Source organism: Pimephales promelas, chromosome 12, assembly GCF_988280905.1.
Source record: "Pimephales promelas chromosome 12, fPimPro1.hap1.1, whole genome shotgun sequence".
Lineage (NCBI taxonomy): Eukaryota > Metazoa > Chordata > Actinopteri > Cypriniformes > Leuciscidae > Pimephales > Pimephales promelas.
Genome location: NC_142780.1, coordinates 20,717,275 through 20,732,574, shown reverse-complemented (window position 1 = coordinate 20,732,574; position 15,300 = coordinate 20,717,275). Strand labels below are relative to the sequence as shown.

Here is a 15,300-nt window from a genome sequence, read left to right as displayed (position 1 = left end):
CCCAACTATATTATGATGAGTAAGCCTAAAAAACACAGCAAGAGATTCATTTCTCTGTGTATTTATGTGTTTTATTACAAATGGGTTAGAATCAATCCTTGACGTATGACACAAAAACCCTATAAAAATGAAGAAAAAAAGTGTTGTGTTTCTTTGGTTATTAATAAATGAGAGCTCTCAATTAGTGAGCATTATTTTAGTAGTCACATCCACTCAACTCAACTCAAAATGTATACACGCTGATTTACCAAATCTACCAAATTATACCAATGTTCACTTTACATTACATGACACATAAATCTTATCATTAGGGCTAAAGAGTCACTATTTACCATTTTATGGATTTGGTTGTCAAAGTCTTCAGTCTAAAAAAAAAAAAAAATCTGATCCACCACCGTTGTTAACATAATAATAGAAACATTGTGCGTACAAAAATCATCATTTAGGCCAAAAAAAAAAAAAAAAATGCAGTTGATTTGCAAAACAGACGAGTTTTAGTCTTACTTGCGTCTCATTTACAAACAATTCTTAGAGAGACAGATTTTGAGATTTTTCTAGTGCGTTTAGAAAGTTTTGAGTTTTTAAGCATATGCCACAACAGCGCAGACGGCCTCGCAAACATCTGTCCACAGCTACAGTCAAAAGCCGCCTTGCATTTCTTTTTCGCTTGCTTGCCTTTTTTATGCTTCCGTTTGTGCCAGGTCAATTCATGCGCCCCTTCGAACGTATTTCCACACCGTGAACAAACAAATCGGACCGACTCCGCATGCTGGACCTGGTGCCTCAGTAAATGCAGCTGTTGCTGGAACGACCTTCCGCACTGACATTTGTACAATCTCGATCCACGATGTAAGTAACGATGACGCACCCTCAGCGATGGTTGTCTCGAGACGGCACCGCAGTGGCGACAGGGGAAGATGGTCTTGTAGCGCCAGCTCTTCTCGTGTCGCTTCTGAAGAGCCAAATCCCTGCTAGGATTCATAAACATGGCCACTACTTTTAACGGAGCCTGAACCTGGGCAGGAGGAATCTGAGGATGGTGGTTCCCGGTAAGAGCACTCACCAGGGTGGGAAAGGTGACTGAGGTCATCGGCAGGACATTTACAGGTAGAGGTCTAATATTAGCCACTGATGTTGGTCTCAGAACAGGTTTGTTGGATGACAGAAAAGTGTGTGCAGAGACAGTGCAGTGTGCAGTGTTCACAGTGGGCGAGAAGGATACGACGACTGAATTTGGAAGAGGTGGATTAGAAAGGGTAGGGATACGTAGAGTCATCCTGGCCGGATTTGACAGCAAGGGACGCACTACAGGAGGTGTATGGACTGGAACTTTCGGGCGAGCAACACAAGACCTTGGAAGGAAATTGGGCCTAACAAGAGTTTGTTGCAGAGCCACAACTTGTGGAACCAGATTGGTCACCTTAGCAGTGCCCAGGGGAGTTGTTTGAAGCAGGTGTTGCAGCGTCAGAACTTCGGTTGATCCCAATGGGACGACCGCAGGTGGAGGATCAGGAGTTGTTGAAACGCTGTTCGCTGTCGGAGTTATTTGGATAACTTTAATGGTATTCTGACAGGCATACAAAGTAGGGGCAGATGGTCTTCCCTGACCGCTGCTATTAGATAAAGGCACTGTGGGTAAATGGGATACCGAGGTAGCCGGCAAGTTTGTTTTCCCTGTAGGTCTTTTCCTACAGATGTGATTTTTGAAATTGTCCAGTCTAGGGAAAACATTGTGGCAGAACGCACAGATATACCCAGCTGCTGGGTGTTTTGCGATCATGTGCTTCATCAGCAACTCTTCAGTCTCACATGCCATACTGCACAGACAGCAAGTAAACATCAGCTTGTTCCTGCAATCATCCATGTGCTTCTCCAAATTAGCGAATTTGCCATAGCAGCAAAAAGGAGAATCAGACTGAAACCCAAATTTCTCTGCTATGTTGATTGAGTCTAGATTTATATTTGCTGATGTTTTCCTGTTGGGCACCTGTTCCTTCCCTCTCTTTATCTTTCGGCGATACCTGTAGGAGATGCATTTTAAGCTAACGTCGTCGGAATCTGAGCTGAGGTCCTCGTCTGGGTTGTACGCTGTGTCACCAGGGGGTAGAGAGTCAGGGTTTGCCTCATCATCAGTGTCAGTACCTTCTTGATCTTCTGCCAGGCAAATTTCCTCCTCTGCAGCCACCTCGTAAACTACAGTTTCTCTAAGCCCATCCTCATTGTCATTCTCTTCCTTCACCCTAAAACTCAGATGTTCTGGCTCTGATTGGTTCGAGGGGAATGAAGAAAAGCTGAAGGTATCAATTGGTTCGTCTTTAATAAGAGGCAATCTTTTTGTTTCTGTTTTGATGTGTGAGGCTTGATTTGTGGAGTTTGTATCATTTTCAATGCGTTTCTGGATGTCTCTGCAAGTGTCATTCGTAGCTGAGGCACAATATGAATGATCTATCATGATTACTCTTTTCAAATCAATGCAGCTTATGGTCTCTTTGATGCTAATTTCTTCTTTCTCTTCCATTTTAACCACAGCTTTTACCTCCATTGCGGCTTTCCGGTGCTTACCCATATGTCCGTTTAGATGCCATGTGCAACTAAAGACTGATCCGCAGATTTCACAAAAGAGACTGTGGTTTGGGTGGGCATTTTTTAAGTGCAACGCCAGCGACATTACACGTCCAAACTTTGCTCGACACAGGTGGCAATGCACCTCGACTGTGTGCGTCTTAAAGTGCTCTATCATGTTACCCAGGAAGGGGATACTGTCTCCACAAACACAGCACATAGAGCTTTCCTCACTTGTAACTGGCAGTGGTGCCATGTAGTCGTCCTCATCACTGGAGTCGTCTGAGAAGCCGTAATATGACGAAATGATGGTTTTGTAATACTCCTGAAAACAAAGAAAACAATTAAGAGAAAACTAGTCGTTTCTGCATTGTGCATTTAAAGGTACAATATGCAAGATTTTTTGCCACCAGGGGTCGCTAACCTCTTACAATAACATAGGCGTATATTGATGACGTATATTCTGCATTAAGTGGAATTATGGACCTTGACGTCAAGCTGATGGATCTTTTATGGATGACTGAATACATTGATGTTTTTAACATGACTGTGGTATGAAGCAGTGCGCGATTGCTAGACGTATACCAGCGCCAAACGCAATTATTCGCATTTCATTCTACCGAACAACTTACAGATCATATTCTAACTTTTCATCATGTTGAACTGAATAACATTGATTAGTTTGCTCACCATGCTCAACATTTGCTCACCTGTTTAATAAAGTAACCTGCAACACTCGCGTCTCTTAATCGAAGTTAGTCGCGGACGTGGAGCTCTCTGCATTTCGAAAGATGTTGATCTTCATTTTAATCTTCTTTTTGTCTCAAAGTCTGCTTGCTATGGTCCTTAATGTTTGAACAAAACAACAACAGCGTGAGCGTCCTTCTAGGCATAACGGGCATAACCGACCCAGTCGCCATGGTTACTTTTGCCGTACGAGGTCAAACCTGGCGGAAACCGGGGGTAACGCGGATATGACGCCATCGACTGGCGACTCCTCACCCCTGCTCACACGCCCCGTTTCCTTGGGTAAAATCGCGATTTTCTCACGATTTACTAATAGTTTAAAACATTTGGAATATTGTAAGTAATCAACTAAACAAAATATATAACATTGTCCTAGTGTTTTTTGGATATATATACTTTTACTGCAAAAATCCTGCATATTGTACCTTTAATAAAAGAGCAGAAAAATGTCTTATTATCATCAACGTTGAAAACATCTGGACGGCTTAATAACCACGCTACCTTTTTAAGGCTTCTTTGATGAATACATAATTTAAAAGAAAGGCATTTATTTGAAATAGAAATCTTTTGTTAACAATGTTAAAGTATTTTTCTTTGACAAAGTTTCTGAATAAAAGTAATTAAACTATTAAGAAAAATAAAAAATAAATATCTTACAGACCCCAAACTTTTGAATGATACTGTATCAGCAGCAACATTTGTATTTCTTGTCAACTAATTTTCCTAGAGAAAATGATACTTATGTAACAGAAATACAGAATAGACCGGTTTTCGTGATCTCAACATTTAGCTTAAAGGCACAATGGCAAGACTGGAAATACAGCAGCTATGCTTTTGACTGTGCAGTCCACCAGAAGTCTTAGAACAGATGCCTAAATGTAATACTTATGTCATACTACCAAAGAAACCGATCTAAAAGCTGCTTCAGGACAAGCTGACGTAAATGTCAGGCCTATTTCTCATGCTTTATTGCTCATGTGCGTGACTGCGATGGTCAACAGATGGAAAGCATCTAATTCGTAACATTACTGCCCCAATCCAGAATGTGTTTATTTCACTGTAAATTCACCGAAAGACATGATTTGTTTTCACGTATAGGGGGAATTATTTGCAGGACTTACAGACTGTTGAATGCAAGTGTCACCAATTTGCAGCATAGGTATTTTAGCACCAGTAACACGCTCCACCTCCTCACATGGTAAGATTTCCATGCCAACTCGTATGCAGCTACTTTATACTGAAAATGGAAGAAAAATATTGGTAACCAGCACACAAACACGTCTGACATTATTACAATCTACATATTACACACATACACCTGCATTGACGTACCTTACAGTAATATCAGCGAGCTACAATACAATAAAACGCTTCCTTCAATTTAAATCAGTTTGAATCTTGTTCCTAGAACTTTTGAGGGTGTGGTCTGTGTTTGTGCACTTATAGTATTTATTTTTCTGTCAACTCATGACAATGATTTTATGTCACGGCGGATATCACACTTTATTAATTGATAACATCTCTTAGCCTATATAAGCAAAACAGACATTTAAAAGAACAATATGTAAGTTAGTGGCAGACCTTTCATTGTAATATATTTCTGACATACTTTATAGTAAGTAAAATTAGTTGAAGAGTCTTCCTTACCAATGCGTGTACTTACAATAACGATTTCATTAATAATTTTCGTGTTTGGATTCTGGCTCCTCCCCCAGACAATGTGCGCACGCGCGGGTCCGTCTCCTAAATTCGTCCGGACAACAAGTCTATGTATTGCGCATGCGCAACATTTTTTTCAGATAGCTTCCTGATTACAGGTGTCTTTCATAAATGTATATATTAACTGATGTTATGTTGCTAAAATATTTAATAAACAAACAATACGTTCAAATAATTTGTCCTATATATTGTAAATATAATACATATGATTGTATACAGTATTGATTAAATGTTAGCTTGTAATTATGATAGTTTTGAGTAATAATATCTGATAAACATGAGGATTTAGCCATTTTCCCCAAAAAATAATAATTTATATAATTGAATAATAAATAATAATTTAATTACCTAGAAATTAAAGATGCAACAAATTACATTTTTAATTCTGATCTTATGAAATATTTACACAGAAAAATCATGCTGCAATTGCATCTAAGTTGCAAGTTTTTATACAAACACATATTTCTGACTGTTTTATTTACATCAGCTGAATAAAAAAAATCACAAGCCTCTTCACATATTTACTACATAAAGAAAAATGTTAACATCACTGAATCTTTGCACATCACCTCTTGCAATATCAATGAGTTTAGCAAATGACTGAATGGTCCTTGTCTGGCACCTGCTAGTTTTCATAAAAAAAACAACTCAAACAATTCAAAACACCCCACTGTTGTGATCCAGGCCTCACAAAACACTCTGGTTAAACCTCATTTAGTGCTACTGCACTAATTCTCTTTGAGAACTGCCTCCTGAAATCATCTGAGAAGAGGCCCAGTCCTCTTTAACAATGATCTCACAGGTTTCTTGACACCATCCTGACTATGACAGCAGCCGACTATACTCAGAGAGTGCAGATGACTTCTTAACTCCATCCCAAATTCTAGCTGCATAGTGAAACCTGTAAAAACACATGCATCCATTCTCTTAATATGAATTCAGATGTACGCATAAATGGAAATACTATTGTTTGATATTTTCTTAATTCAAATATTCCATTGAAAATGATGTATAAAATGTACATTTAAATATAAAATTCAGTTCCAAAAGGAAGAACAGAAGCATTACCAGTTTTTCTCAGTGAGGATTGTGTGTGAGAGCTGACTGCGGGACATGGCCAGGATCTGACTGCGGAATTTAGAAACCAGTGAAGAAAAGCTGGGATGACCTCTGTAACCAGGCAGCAGAGAGAAAAGAGGGGGGCCTGAACCTGGTGCACAAAATAGACCAAATGCAACGAAAGTTAGTTCATCAAGGACAATGGAGAATCATGAAAAAGCATGCTTGCTAGAAATGAAAAATATATACAGTATCCATTATAGTGTTCATGAGAAAGATATAGAAAACTGTTGTGCCTACTTGCATGAGATCTCTGACAATACAAGCTATTTAACGTACATCGGCTAGTGTAGTGTAGTGTATACAAACTATATAAAGTACATTTTCCTGATAGCATTCGCACAGCCAGTAGGAACTCTGAAGTGACATAAACCGGCAGACAGTGACATCATTTAAGACATCATATTTAACGCCAGCGCCTGGACTTCACCGTCGGTCCATCTATGTTTTCCATGTTCGTGGGATTAGTTTGTGGAGTAAGTACAGTATGTTTACACAACTTTTTATAAATGTGTCTCGTATGGCATGTGTTCAGATGGGTTAGACCCTACTCTGAAGGAGGAGCTAATTTAGTGTCAAAAGGAGTTTCTTTTACTAAAATTATTCTCAGTTCCTGCATGCCAAAAGTGTGTACTTGTGCTAATAGTTATCAGTAACTATAAAAAAATGTTAATCAAGTGTGAAAGTTTTAGAAGTAATTAAACGTCTAATTTATAAGTATTTTTAGGATTTCACTAGAATTTAGCACTAAAAATTGATTTCACTAAAAAGACTTTCGCAAACACTTTTGGTTATGACACATAAAAAAAGATTTCTTTGGGCTTGTTTCTTGTAATGAAGCTACACTTGATATTTAGCTTAACATTTAGCTAAACAACTAATCTTTCTGACCTGCTCTTGTCAAAGCATCTTCCCCATCATTCTCCATCATAGGTAAGAGGAAAAGATTGACTTCTGCCTCCAAGTAATCTCGACTCAGTCCAGGGAATATGTTACAATCCATCATGGATAATGTGCCTTCAACAGGAAGCAAAAAAAAAAGTCATTCAGCCAAACACCAAATCACCAATCACATGGTGTTAATGAATGTGTTTACTGTCACGTAAAGGGAACTGACCTTTATATTTTAAGTGGGAATGGGCCATAAGCTTGTCAACAGCCATATGCATCTTCTTCAGGTTTCTTGGACAGAACTCCTCCCTCCTCGCTTTGTTCTGCAAGAAAACTATGCAAATAGAAAGAAAAGTCATGAGTTAAACCCTTATACAAAACTAATTCTGTGAGCATTTGCCAGAAGCTTCATATATTATGAATGTCCATATTTCAGAACATTCATAGTTTTCTTACCTATGTGGGGGTAATACTCAGAGCCATCATCTGCCCCCGAGGAGCCGGTGCTGTCATGACTGGCAGAGGGAGTTGAGGGTTTCAGCATCTCAGCAGTCTGCAGAAACCTGGTAACGGACACGGCTGTTGGTTTCATGCAACATAGAGTCTCCAGACTCCAGGAGACGAATGTGAGTGATGAAGCCAATACATAATGTATGGGGATGAATAGGAGGGCAAGATGGGAGACAGAGGCCAGACGGCAAATTTGGCCATGATGCCAGGGTTACACCCCTATTGTGTGTGTGTATAAATATATTGTATGTATGTGTGTGTGTATATGAATACCACTGTTTAAGAACTTTAAGAAGTATTACAAATACACTTTTCAAATAAATGCTGTTTTTTGAAGTTTCTATTAAATCAAAGAATAGTTCAAAATGTATAGTTTTAAAATAAAATTCAAATATAAGTTATTTTTAATTGTAATCATTTAAAAAATATTTTTGTGTGTGTTTTAGTGTATTTTTGACCAATTAAATGCCTTGAGAGACTCCAAAAAAAAACATTTTGAACGGTGTATATACAGTACATAGTAATGAAACTAATTGTTCAAATTGTGTTAAATTATTTCAATGTCATTTTAATAAGCATAGGTGCGATGGAGTTATTAGCATACCTATATAAGTTGATATCAGTGAACCAGTCCTGAATCACAATCACAACATGACATACGGTAAAGAGGAAGGCAGTGATCTGCAGAGACTAAACCAAACAGTTGGAAATGGGGGGGAAAAAAGGGAGAATTTCAGTTTATTTCAGATTTATTTTTTGTGACAAGTAGTATTTGCATAAGTCTGACATCACTGATAATAATAAAAGATGGCATACTGTAGTAATTATTAATATTGTACTAAATTATTTGTAAAACGGTACATAACATATAGTGTCCATAACATATAGTGCTCACCTGCATCTCCACATAAGTGTGTGGGAGGTTGTATTCAGGTGGAAGCTTGCGGTCATTGTTAATCAGGTGATCCAAAATAGAAGGGCTCAAAATTGGCTGAAGATGACAAAAAGCATTATTCCATCAAGTAGCTGCCTACATTCTGAAAACAGCAGTGCTCTGTGTGACTCTACAGTCTGACCTGCGTGTCCAGAAAGATGACCCTCTCCTGAGTGATGTAGAAATCGATTCCACTGCTCTGGTTCCCAGCTCTCTCCTTGATCTCCTGCGTCTGCGCTCTGAATACATACGCCCTGTTTGACATATAATTAATGGGTGAAACTCAATAACAATGAAGTGAAATACAAAGCGAAAAAATTGGTAAGAAATACAGAATCATGATGTTGATGAAGGACTAACCTCTGGTCCTCCTCAGGGCTGTTTGCAGACAGGAGAGACATGATTGTGGACTTGCCAGTGCCTTGTAGCCCAATAACTCCAACTACTAACATATCCGTCTGATCTCTCAGATACTGAGATACACAGTAAACACACATCAGCCGACTATTATGATACAAAACACAACATTATTAATTTATTAACAGAATACACATGCCCTTGCCTCCATAGCGCTGTCACACCAATTCATTTGGTCATCCACCAGCTTAATGCTGTGCTTCATCTTCTCAGGGGGGAGGAGCTTAGTCTGGCCAATCACAGCTGAAAATCACACAAAAAAAAATTATCGAAAACTAAAACAGACACATAATAAGTTTAAGCTTGCATGTGTAAATATCTGTGTTGAAACCACCACTGTTATTATAAAGTCTCAAATACTACCAACTAGAGATGGAAACTGATGTTCAAATGATTGAGCCTGCAATGTAAAATGCCTTCTGATTGATTTTAGAATAATAATGGTCAAGCAAATGTAAATTCAGCCATTTATGTTGAATACGCTCTTGAAAATGCATAATCATAATATTGAACAACTTCAAAATTCTCAATGGAGGTTAATGAAAGTTGATATTTATGGCACTTTAAAAAGGCAAGTCTACATTTTTTTTCCTTCCACCCCTTGTGTTATTATTGGATGTTGTGGGAGTTATATGTACTGTGGTTTTGCTATGTTTAACAAAAATCCAATACATTTTTTTAAAACATAAAAAAAAAAAAAAGAAGTTTAGTCAATTTTGATTTCGTGGTGACTTTTAAGGTCCCGATATACTTCAAGCGAAATTGAAGAACGAACCGGTGTGACGTCAGTTTGAACAAAATCAGCCCAAAAGTTTTTTTGGTGTTCATTTTGGTGCTTAAAACAGCTTGCCAAAGTGACCTTTCCGGAAAAGTTCAATCTGGCAGGTAAACACCTTCAAACTACCATTAGTCTGTGGTGATTATAATAGGTAGGTGTGGCTCTGAGGCTCCGCATTCTCCGTGTGGGGTGCCATCGGTATGTTCACTAACATTATAGCGCTGTTTCCGTGTTTCAAACTTCCTTATCCCCCAAAGTGATGAACGAAAAACAACTCCGCCGTGAGTATATCGGGGCCTTAAGGAGAGAAACGTGAGAAAATTACTGACGATCCACAGCTCCACCGGACGCAGCTGAGCCCATGCCTCTGTTCTGGATCTGATACACAGGTTGAGTTGGCCGCTGACCTTCCCTCTCCAGTTTGACAGTTCCTGCACCTGAGGTTGAAGGAGGCACATCAGGAGTGTTCCCAGGTTTCCCCCCTTCATCTCTGGTCTTAATGAGCATGATCGGCTTTTCCAAAGATGCGACAGCTCCAGTCGCTGGAGCACTTGGTTTGGACTGAAATCGAACCAAGACAATATTATACATCAGTAGTTATATATACAAAACAAACCTAAGCAAGAATGAACTATTCACTTATATTGTTTGCTTGTGTAGGATAAACATAAATTATATTTATACACTTATTCTCTCTCCAGGAGGTTTAGCCAGAATAATGGGGGTCTTCTGTAGATGAGGTCCTGTAGCTTCCTCACTCCCATCCTGAGAATTCATGATAATAATTTCATACACATTTTAGAAAGTTTTTAAAAACACAAAGGAGAGCTAGGGGATCAATGGAAAAACATTAATAAATGTATCAAAATAAACAAATAATACAAAAGTGTTCAAATTTCAAACAAATATTAGTTTTAAATAAAATAAACAAGTATTTATTATTATTATTATAGTGAGGAACGTTAAGAGTAACGTTAGGGGAAAAAAAAATCTACATTTTTTTCACATTTATAATATTAATTATACATTTATAATATGTTTAACTCATCTTTCAAAAATCATGTTAAGGTAGACAGTCCCTGTTTTGGCACAGAATCTCACCCTGCGCTCACGGGGAACATAGTCTCGATCCCGACTGGGGCCGGAGAGGTTTTGTCCAGGCGGTCCTGGGTCTCGGTCTCGCCGTCGTCTCCTCCTCCTTCCCTGACCGTACAAACCGGGCTGACTGTGACCGGACTCAGACATGCTTGCTTGCTTGCTAGATACTACTATTGAGTGCTGGACTTCTTACTATTATGACTATTCTTGCAAAGCAGTTTCTTAATGTTCAAAACGAGTAACGTTAGCTATAGTATTTGCCATTCTAACTTTTATACAGTGTTAATAAGGCAGGGCATTACATATCAAAACATATTAATAACTAATAGCTCACATGTTCGCACTGTAGATAGCCTTTACTAACTAATTAAATGACTAATTGCTCATTTATATTTATTCTAGAATATTGTAGTATTAAAATGAAGATGTCAGCGTCCACAGATCCCAGAGTGTTGTCGGTACGAATCTGAAAATAGGCCGATGAGGAAACGCAATGTCGGTTTTTCGTTCCGATCATTTGGTTCATAAAATCGCATGGGCAGTCATAAAATAGGATTGCATAGCCTAATATAAATATAACATTGTTGTATTTATTTTAAATAATACGTTTTTGCCACATTCACGATTAAAATTTGCATTTTTACGATTCAGCGACCATTTTATTTTTTTACAGAAATAAAGTTTAAATGAAAACAAATCATGTTGCGACGATAGAAACAATTCAGTAGCCTATTATGACAATGTCTCACCATCAGTCACGCCGCATCAGTCACGCATGTCGTAGTGCACACAAGCATCTTTACAAAAATTTGTTTTAAAAATGTCAACGTCACTGAAAAATGCAAAAATAGGAAAAAACTAGACATGTCATGTAAACATGACCTATGCATCCTTATAAAACGTAGTTGTAGGATAGGACAAGCCATCTGGTATATGTGTGACACATTTCATGTATTTAGTGTATAAAAAGTATAAATAAACATGTATTAACTTATTTAAATGTCTCACTTCATATTAAGTGTCTTTGACTATGTATCATTTAAATTTATAATTTGATACAATGCACTTATTGTGTAGGCCTTCATTCATGTTTTACACTGTACACATATTACAAAAATACCTGCATGTAATTACAGCAGTAATTAATTTCTGTAATTACATCAATAATTACTCTATTGACCCTTCCCTTACACCTAACCCACCCTTAAACCTAACCATACCGCCGAACCTGTCATAGTCAATTCCCATATCACACATCAATAGCAGCAACACATTTTTGCCATATAAACAAGAACACAATAATTACATTACCTAAAAAAATATAAAGACATAAAGAAAGATACCTCTATAAAGTGTAAAAAAAAAAAATCTTATTTAAACTCGATGCACTAGGTGATGTTTTTTTTTTTTTTTAATTTAACAGTCAGACATACATACAAACCAACATGGTGATGTGTTTTTTAAAAAAAGGTGATGAATGCGTTATTGACTTTATATGTAATGAATATTTTTTTCAGGGGAAGAAAAAAGTAGATATTTTGAAGTATGTATCAGCGATTTTTCCATACAGTGAAAGTCCCAAACAAACACTGTACTTCACTGACCTTCATTTCATTATATCTCTTTCACAATATATAAACACTTCACAATAAGGTTCAATTTGTTAACATAATCCATATTTCATGACAATGAAAAATACTTTTAAATTGATCATTTATTAATTTGAGATCATATCTTTCACTAAAAACAAATACATTCCAAGTGAAAAAGTTAAAACCAACAACACATTATCATCAACCAATATTATTTTTATGAAGGTTAAGAAATGCTGTAAAAAAATGTTCATGACACCTTCTCCATAACTGATGTTATCAAGCTGAACCTCACAACTCTTCCTGTATGGCTGCTTTGAAACAATCTGTAAAAACAATTTCTGCAAAGACTTTACTTATCCGCCATTTTTCCTCATTACTTTAGTTTCGTCCTTGAGGATATTTTCTTTGCATTCTGCAAACAAATGTACTTCCTGAATGAAATCAGACAGCTTGCAATGATCCTTGCAATGCAAACAAGACTGTGGAAATGCATAAGAACTCATCCTGTCAAGCTGACATCCTTCACTCAGTCCAACCATGGCACTGCACATCGCTTTGCTTCTCACCTGTGTTTTTTTCTCCAAAGGTAAAGTGTGCACAGTCTATTTGAAATGTGTATTTGTTTCTAACTGCTCAACTTACTCTGCATGTTTGTTTATTTAAATTAATCCTGTATAAGATTGGTGCTTCCATTTGTAAACAAATTCACACTGTATGTATTATTTATCTCATTTTTCAGCACTGACACTGCAGTGTAATGGATGTCCAGGCCTAACAGCATGCACACAAAGTGTAATAAACTGTCCATCTGGTTGTGGCTCCAAGACCACAAACATATTGGCATGTAAGAATAACATGATTCTGAAAAATGTCTAAGTTAGGGTTTTTGTTACTGAAGGGGTTTTAATGTTGGTCTTTGTAGATGGCAAAAAAAATAGTATCAGCGTGAAGACCTGCGGAGATGTGTGTGTTAATGGGAGCATGAGTTCTGGACAAAGCAAAGTGACCCTTAACTCCCAATGCTGTAATGCAGAGTTTTGCAACATTGAAAATGCACCAGGTTAGTGAGTAAGAGGTATTTTTTTCTCTTGACATTAATTTATATTATTATTAGTGTTATATAGGCTATATATATTAATTTATACTATTTATAATTCATGTAACCTGCCTAGACTTGCCAAAACAGTCTCCGAACGGGAAGCAATGTTTCACCTGCAATGGCACTGACTGCTCAAATCCGTTGGCTTGTGAGGGTGATGAGACTCAATGCTTTATCACTACAGGTGAAGCGCTTCTTTATTAAAAGTTTTAATGAATCTATGCATAGACATGAATACCACTGCAAATGATTGGTATAGTTTTTATTTGGACATTCAACTTTACACCAGCTCTTCTTTTCTCTCAGTTGACATCAGTGGCAAGAAGGAGACGACAAAAGGATGTTCAAGCAAGTTGTTCTGTGGGCTCAACGCAACACAATATCTGGGATTACCCGTTCAGGGCTTTGGCTTTGGCGTTTACATGAAATGCTGTGAGGGAAACCTGTGTAATGCTGCTTGTGACTTGAGAGTTCATTTTGTGATGCTGGTACCTCTTCTCTCTCTGTTTGTGTTCTGATACATGCTTTCAACAACCAACAATTTCTTTTGCAAAACATTTGTAATCTAATGCAATGACTTAAATACATTTTAATGTTTGGAAGTTGGCTGTCTGAATAAGGTGAATCGCAAGTTTTTTTTTCTATTCTGTTAATAGAGGAGATGGAGACCTGGTGGTGGAGGAAATTGTATAATGTGCTTGTTTTTCATGTGAGCATCTTTATGTTTTACTTTTGGAAATAGTTTAATAGCATGTAAAAAATAAAGAAAGTTGCAGCTGCCTTAAATGTTTAAGTACAATCAACTTGGATGATTAAGTCATTTAAATTACATTAAACTCACTTAAATGAGTTGAATTTTGTATAACTTAAAAAAAAAAGTTGAAAATTTGATGCCGTCGATGTATGAATGAGTGAGTGAATGGGTGAATGTGAGGCAAATTGTAAAGCGCTTTGGTGGCCATTGTGTCTGTGAAAGCGCGCTATATAAATGATTTACCATTTACCACACTGTACAGCATAAAAAAATATTGTTGATTTTAACTTAAAATAAGTAACCTGATTGCCTTACAATTCAAAGTTCATTGAAATGGAAAAATTGAGTTAATACAATAAAGGAGATTGATTTAATCATGAGAAACTCAAAATATTATGCTATCTGAAGTGAACTATATCCATACTACATAATGATCTAAGTTGATTTGACAAAAGAAAAAATGTTGTGATTACAAATCATGAAAATATATGACCTATAGTTTAATACAAATTCTGGAATAAGGGGCTAAAATAAATTCTTGTAAAAATTATTTTAAAGGGGTTGTATCATGACAAACTACTAATTTTCCTTGAATGTTTGAAGAAGAAGAATACAAAAAAAGCTTGAGGACCTAAAACCGGTCACACAGAAACACAACAGTGTAACCATTTCCATAAGAAAAACATGATAAATAATATCTGAGACGTGAAGCTTGTGGATTTGGCTCTGCCAATGTTGGTCCTTTGTAGCCATGTGCGGCAGTTAAATTACATTATCACCATTAACTGCTATGAAATTACCAATATTTGTAACATTATAAAGAAAGATTTAAATGCAGGTCTGCAACATAAAAGTAAAAGAGAAGATAAATATTTATTATGTTTAATAGTTTTGGTTTTATATTGTTTTATAGTAAAAAATTTAACAATAATGTACTTTTCTGTCGACACAACACTGTCTATGCATTTCCCCCTTGTAATTCAGTCATTTTCTGTTAATACCTAATGTCAACACATGTAGTGTATGTATTGTTCTATACAAGAAAAACATAAAATAACACGAATTCTCCATCTCTCC

General features: G+C 37.0%; 3 protein-coding genes across 5 annotated transcripts; 1 reads left to right on the top strand and 2 right to left on the bottom strand.

The window, feature by feature from the left end:
• Nucleotides 1-81: 81 nt before the first annotated feature.
• Nucleotides 82-5,252, bottom strand: LOC120484396 (uncharacterized). Of its 3 annotated transcripts, none has more exons than XM_089117658.1 (3): nucleotides 4,431-5,252; nucleotides 3,273-3,407; nucleotides 82-2,887 (listed from the first exon to the last, which is right to left on the bottom strand). In XM_089117658.1, the coding sequence occupies exon 3, from the start codon at nucleotides 2,816-2,818 to the stop codon at nucleotides 512-514; it is 2,307 nt and encodes a 768-aa protein (XP_088973784.1). In that variant the 5' UTR covers nucleotides 2,819-2,887; nucleotides 3,273-3,407; nucleotides 4,431-5,252; the 3' UTR covers nucleotides 82-511. The 3 variants fall into 3 exon arrangements, with proteins under 3 accessions (XP_088973784.1, XP_039535464.2, XP_039535465.2); XM_039679530.2 differs by lacking the exon at nucleotides 3,273-3,407 and having other exon boundaries at nucleotides 4,431-4,546; nucleotides 4,957-5,252; XM_039679531.2 differs by lacking the exon at nucleotides 3,273-3,407 and having other exon boundaries at nucleotides 4,431-4,546; nucleotides 4,973-5,252.
• Nucleotides 5,253-5,383: 131 nt separating this feature from the next.
• smg9 (SMG9 nonsense mediated mRNA decay factor) lies at nucleotides 5,384-11,252 on the bottom strand. Its single transcript, XM_039679533.2, has 13 exons — nucleotides 10,779-11,252; nucleotides 10,362-10,442; nucleotides 10,007-10,238; nucleotides 9,045-9,142; nucleotides 8,843-8,955; nucleotides 8,625-8,736; nucleotides 8,444-8,539; nucleotides 8,153-8,238; nucleotides 7,495-7,601; nucleotides 7,265-7,372; nucleotides 7,039-7,164; nucleotides 6,097-6,238; nucleotides 5,384-5,929 (listed from the first exon to the last, which is right to left on the bottom strand). The coding sequence occupies exons 1-13, from the start codon at nucleotides 10,920-10,922 to the stop codon at nucleotides 5,851-5,853; spliced, it is 1,524 nt and encodes a 507-aa protein (XP_039535467.2). The 5' UTR covers nucleotides 10,923-11,252; the 3' UTR covers nucleotides 5,384-5,850.
• Nucleotides 11,253-13,255: 2,003 nt separating this feature from the next.
• LOC120484802 (urokinase plasminogen activator surface receptor) lies at nucleotides 13,256-13,999 on the top strand. The gene is made up of 3 exons (XM_039680226.2): nucleotides 13,256-13,430; nucleotides 13,543-13,653; nucleotides 13,776-13,999. Exons 1-3 carry the CDS (start codon nucleotides 13,277-13,279, stop codon nucleotides 13,985-13,987), a joined length of 477 nt encoding a protein of 158 aa, XP_039536160.2. The 5' UTR covers nucleotides 13,256-13,276; the 3' UTR covers nucleotides 13,988-13,999.
• The last annotated feature ends 1,301 nt before the right edge of the window (nucleotides 14,000-15,300 follow it).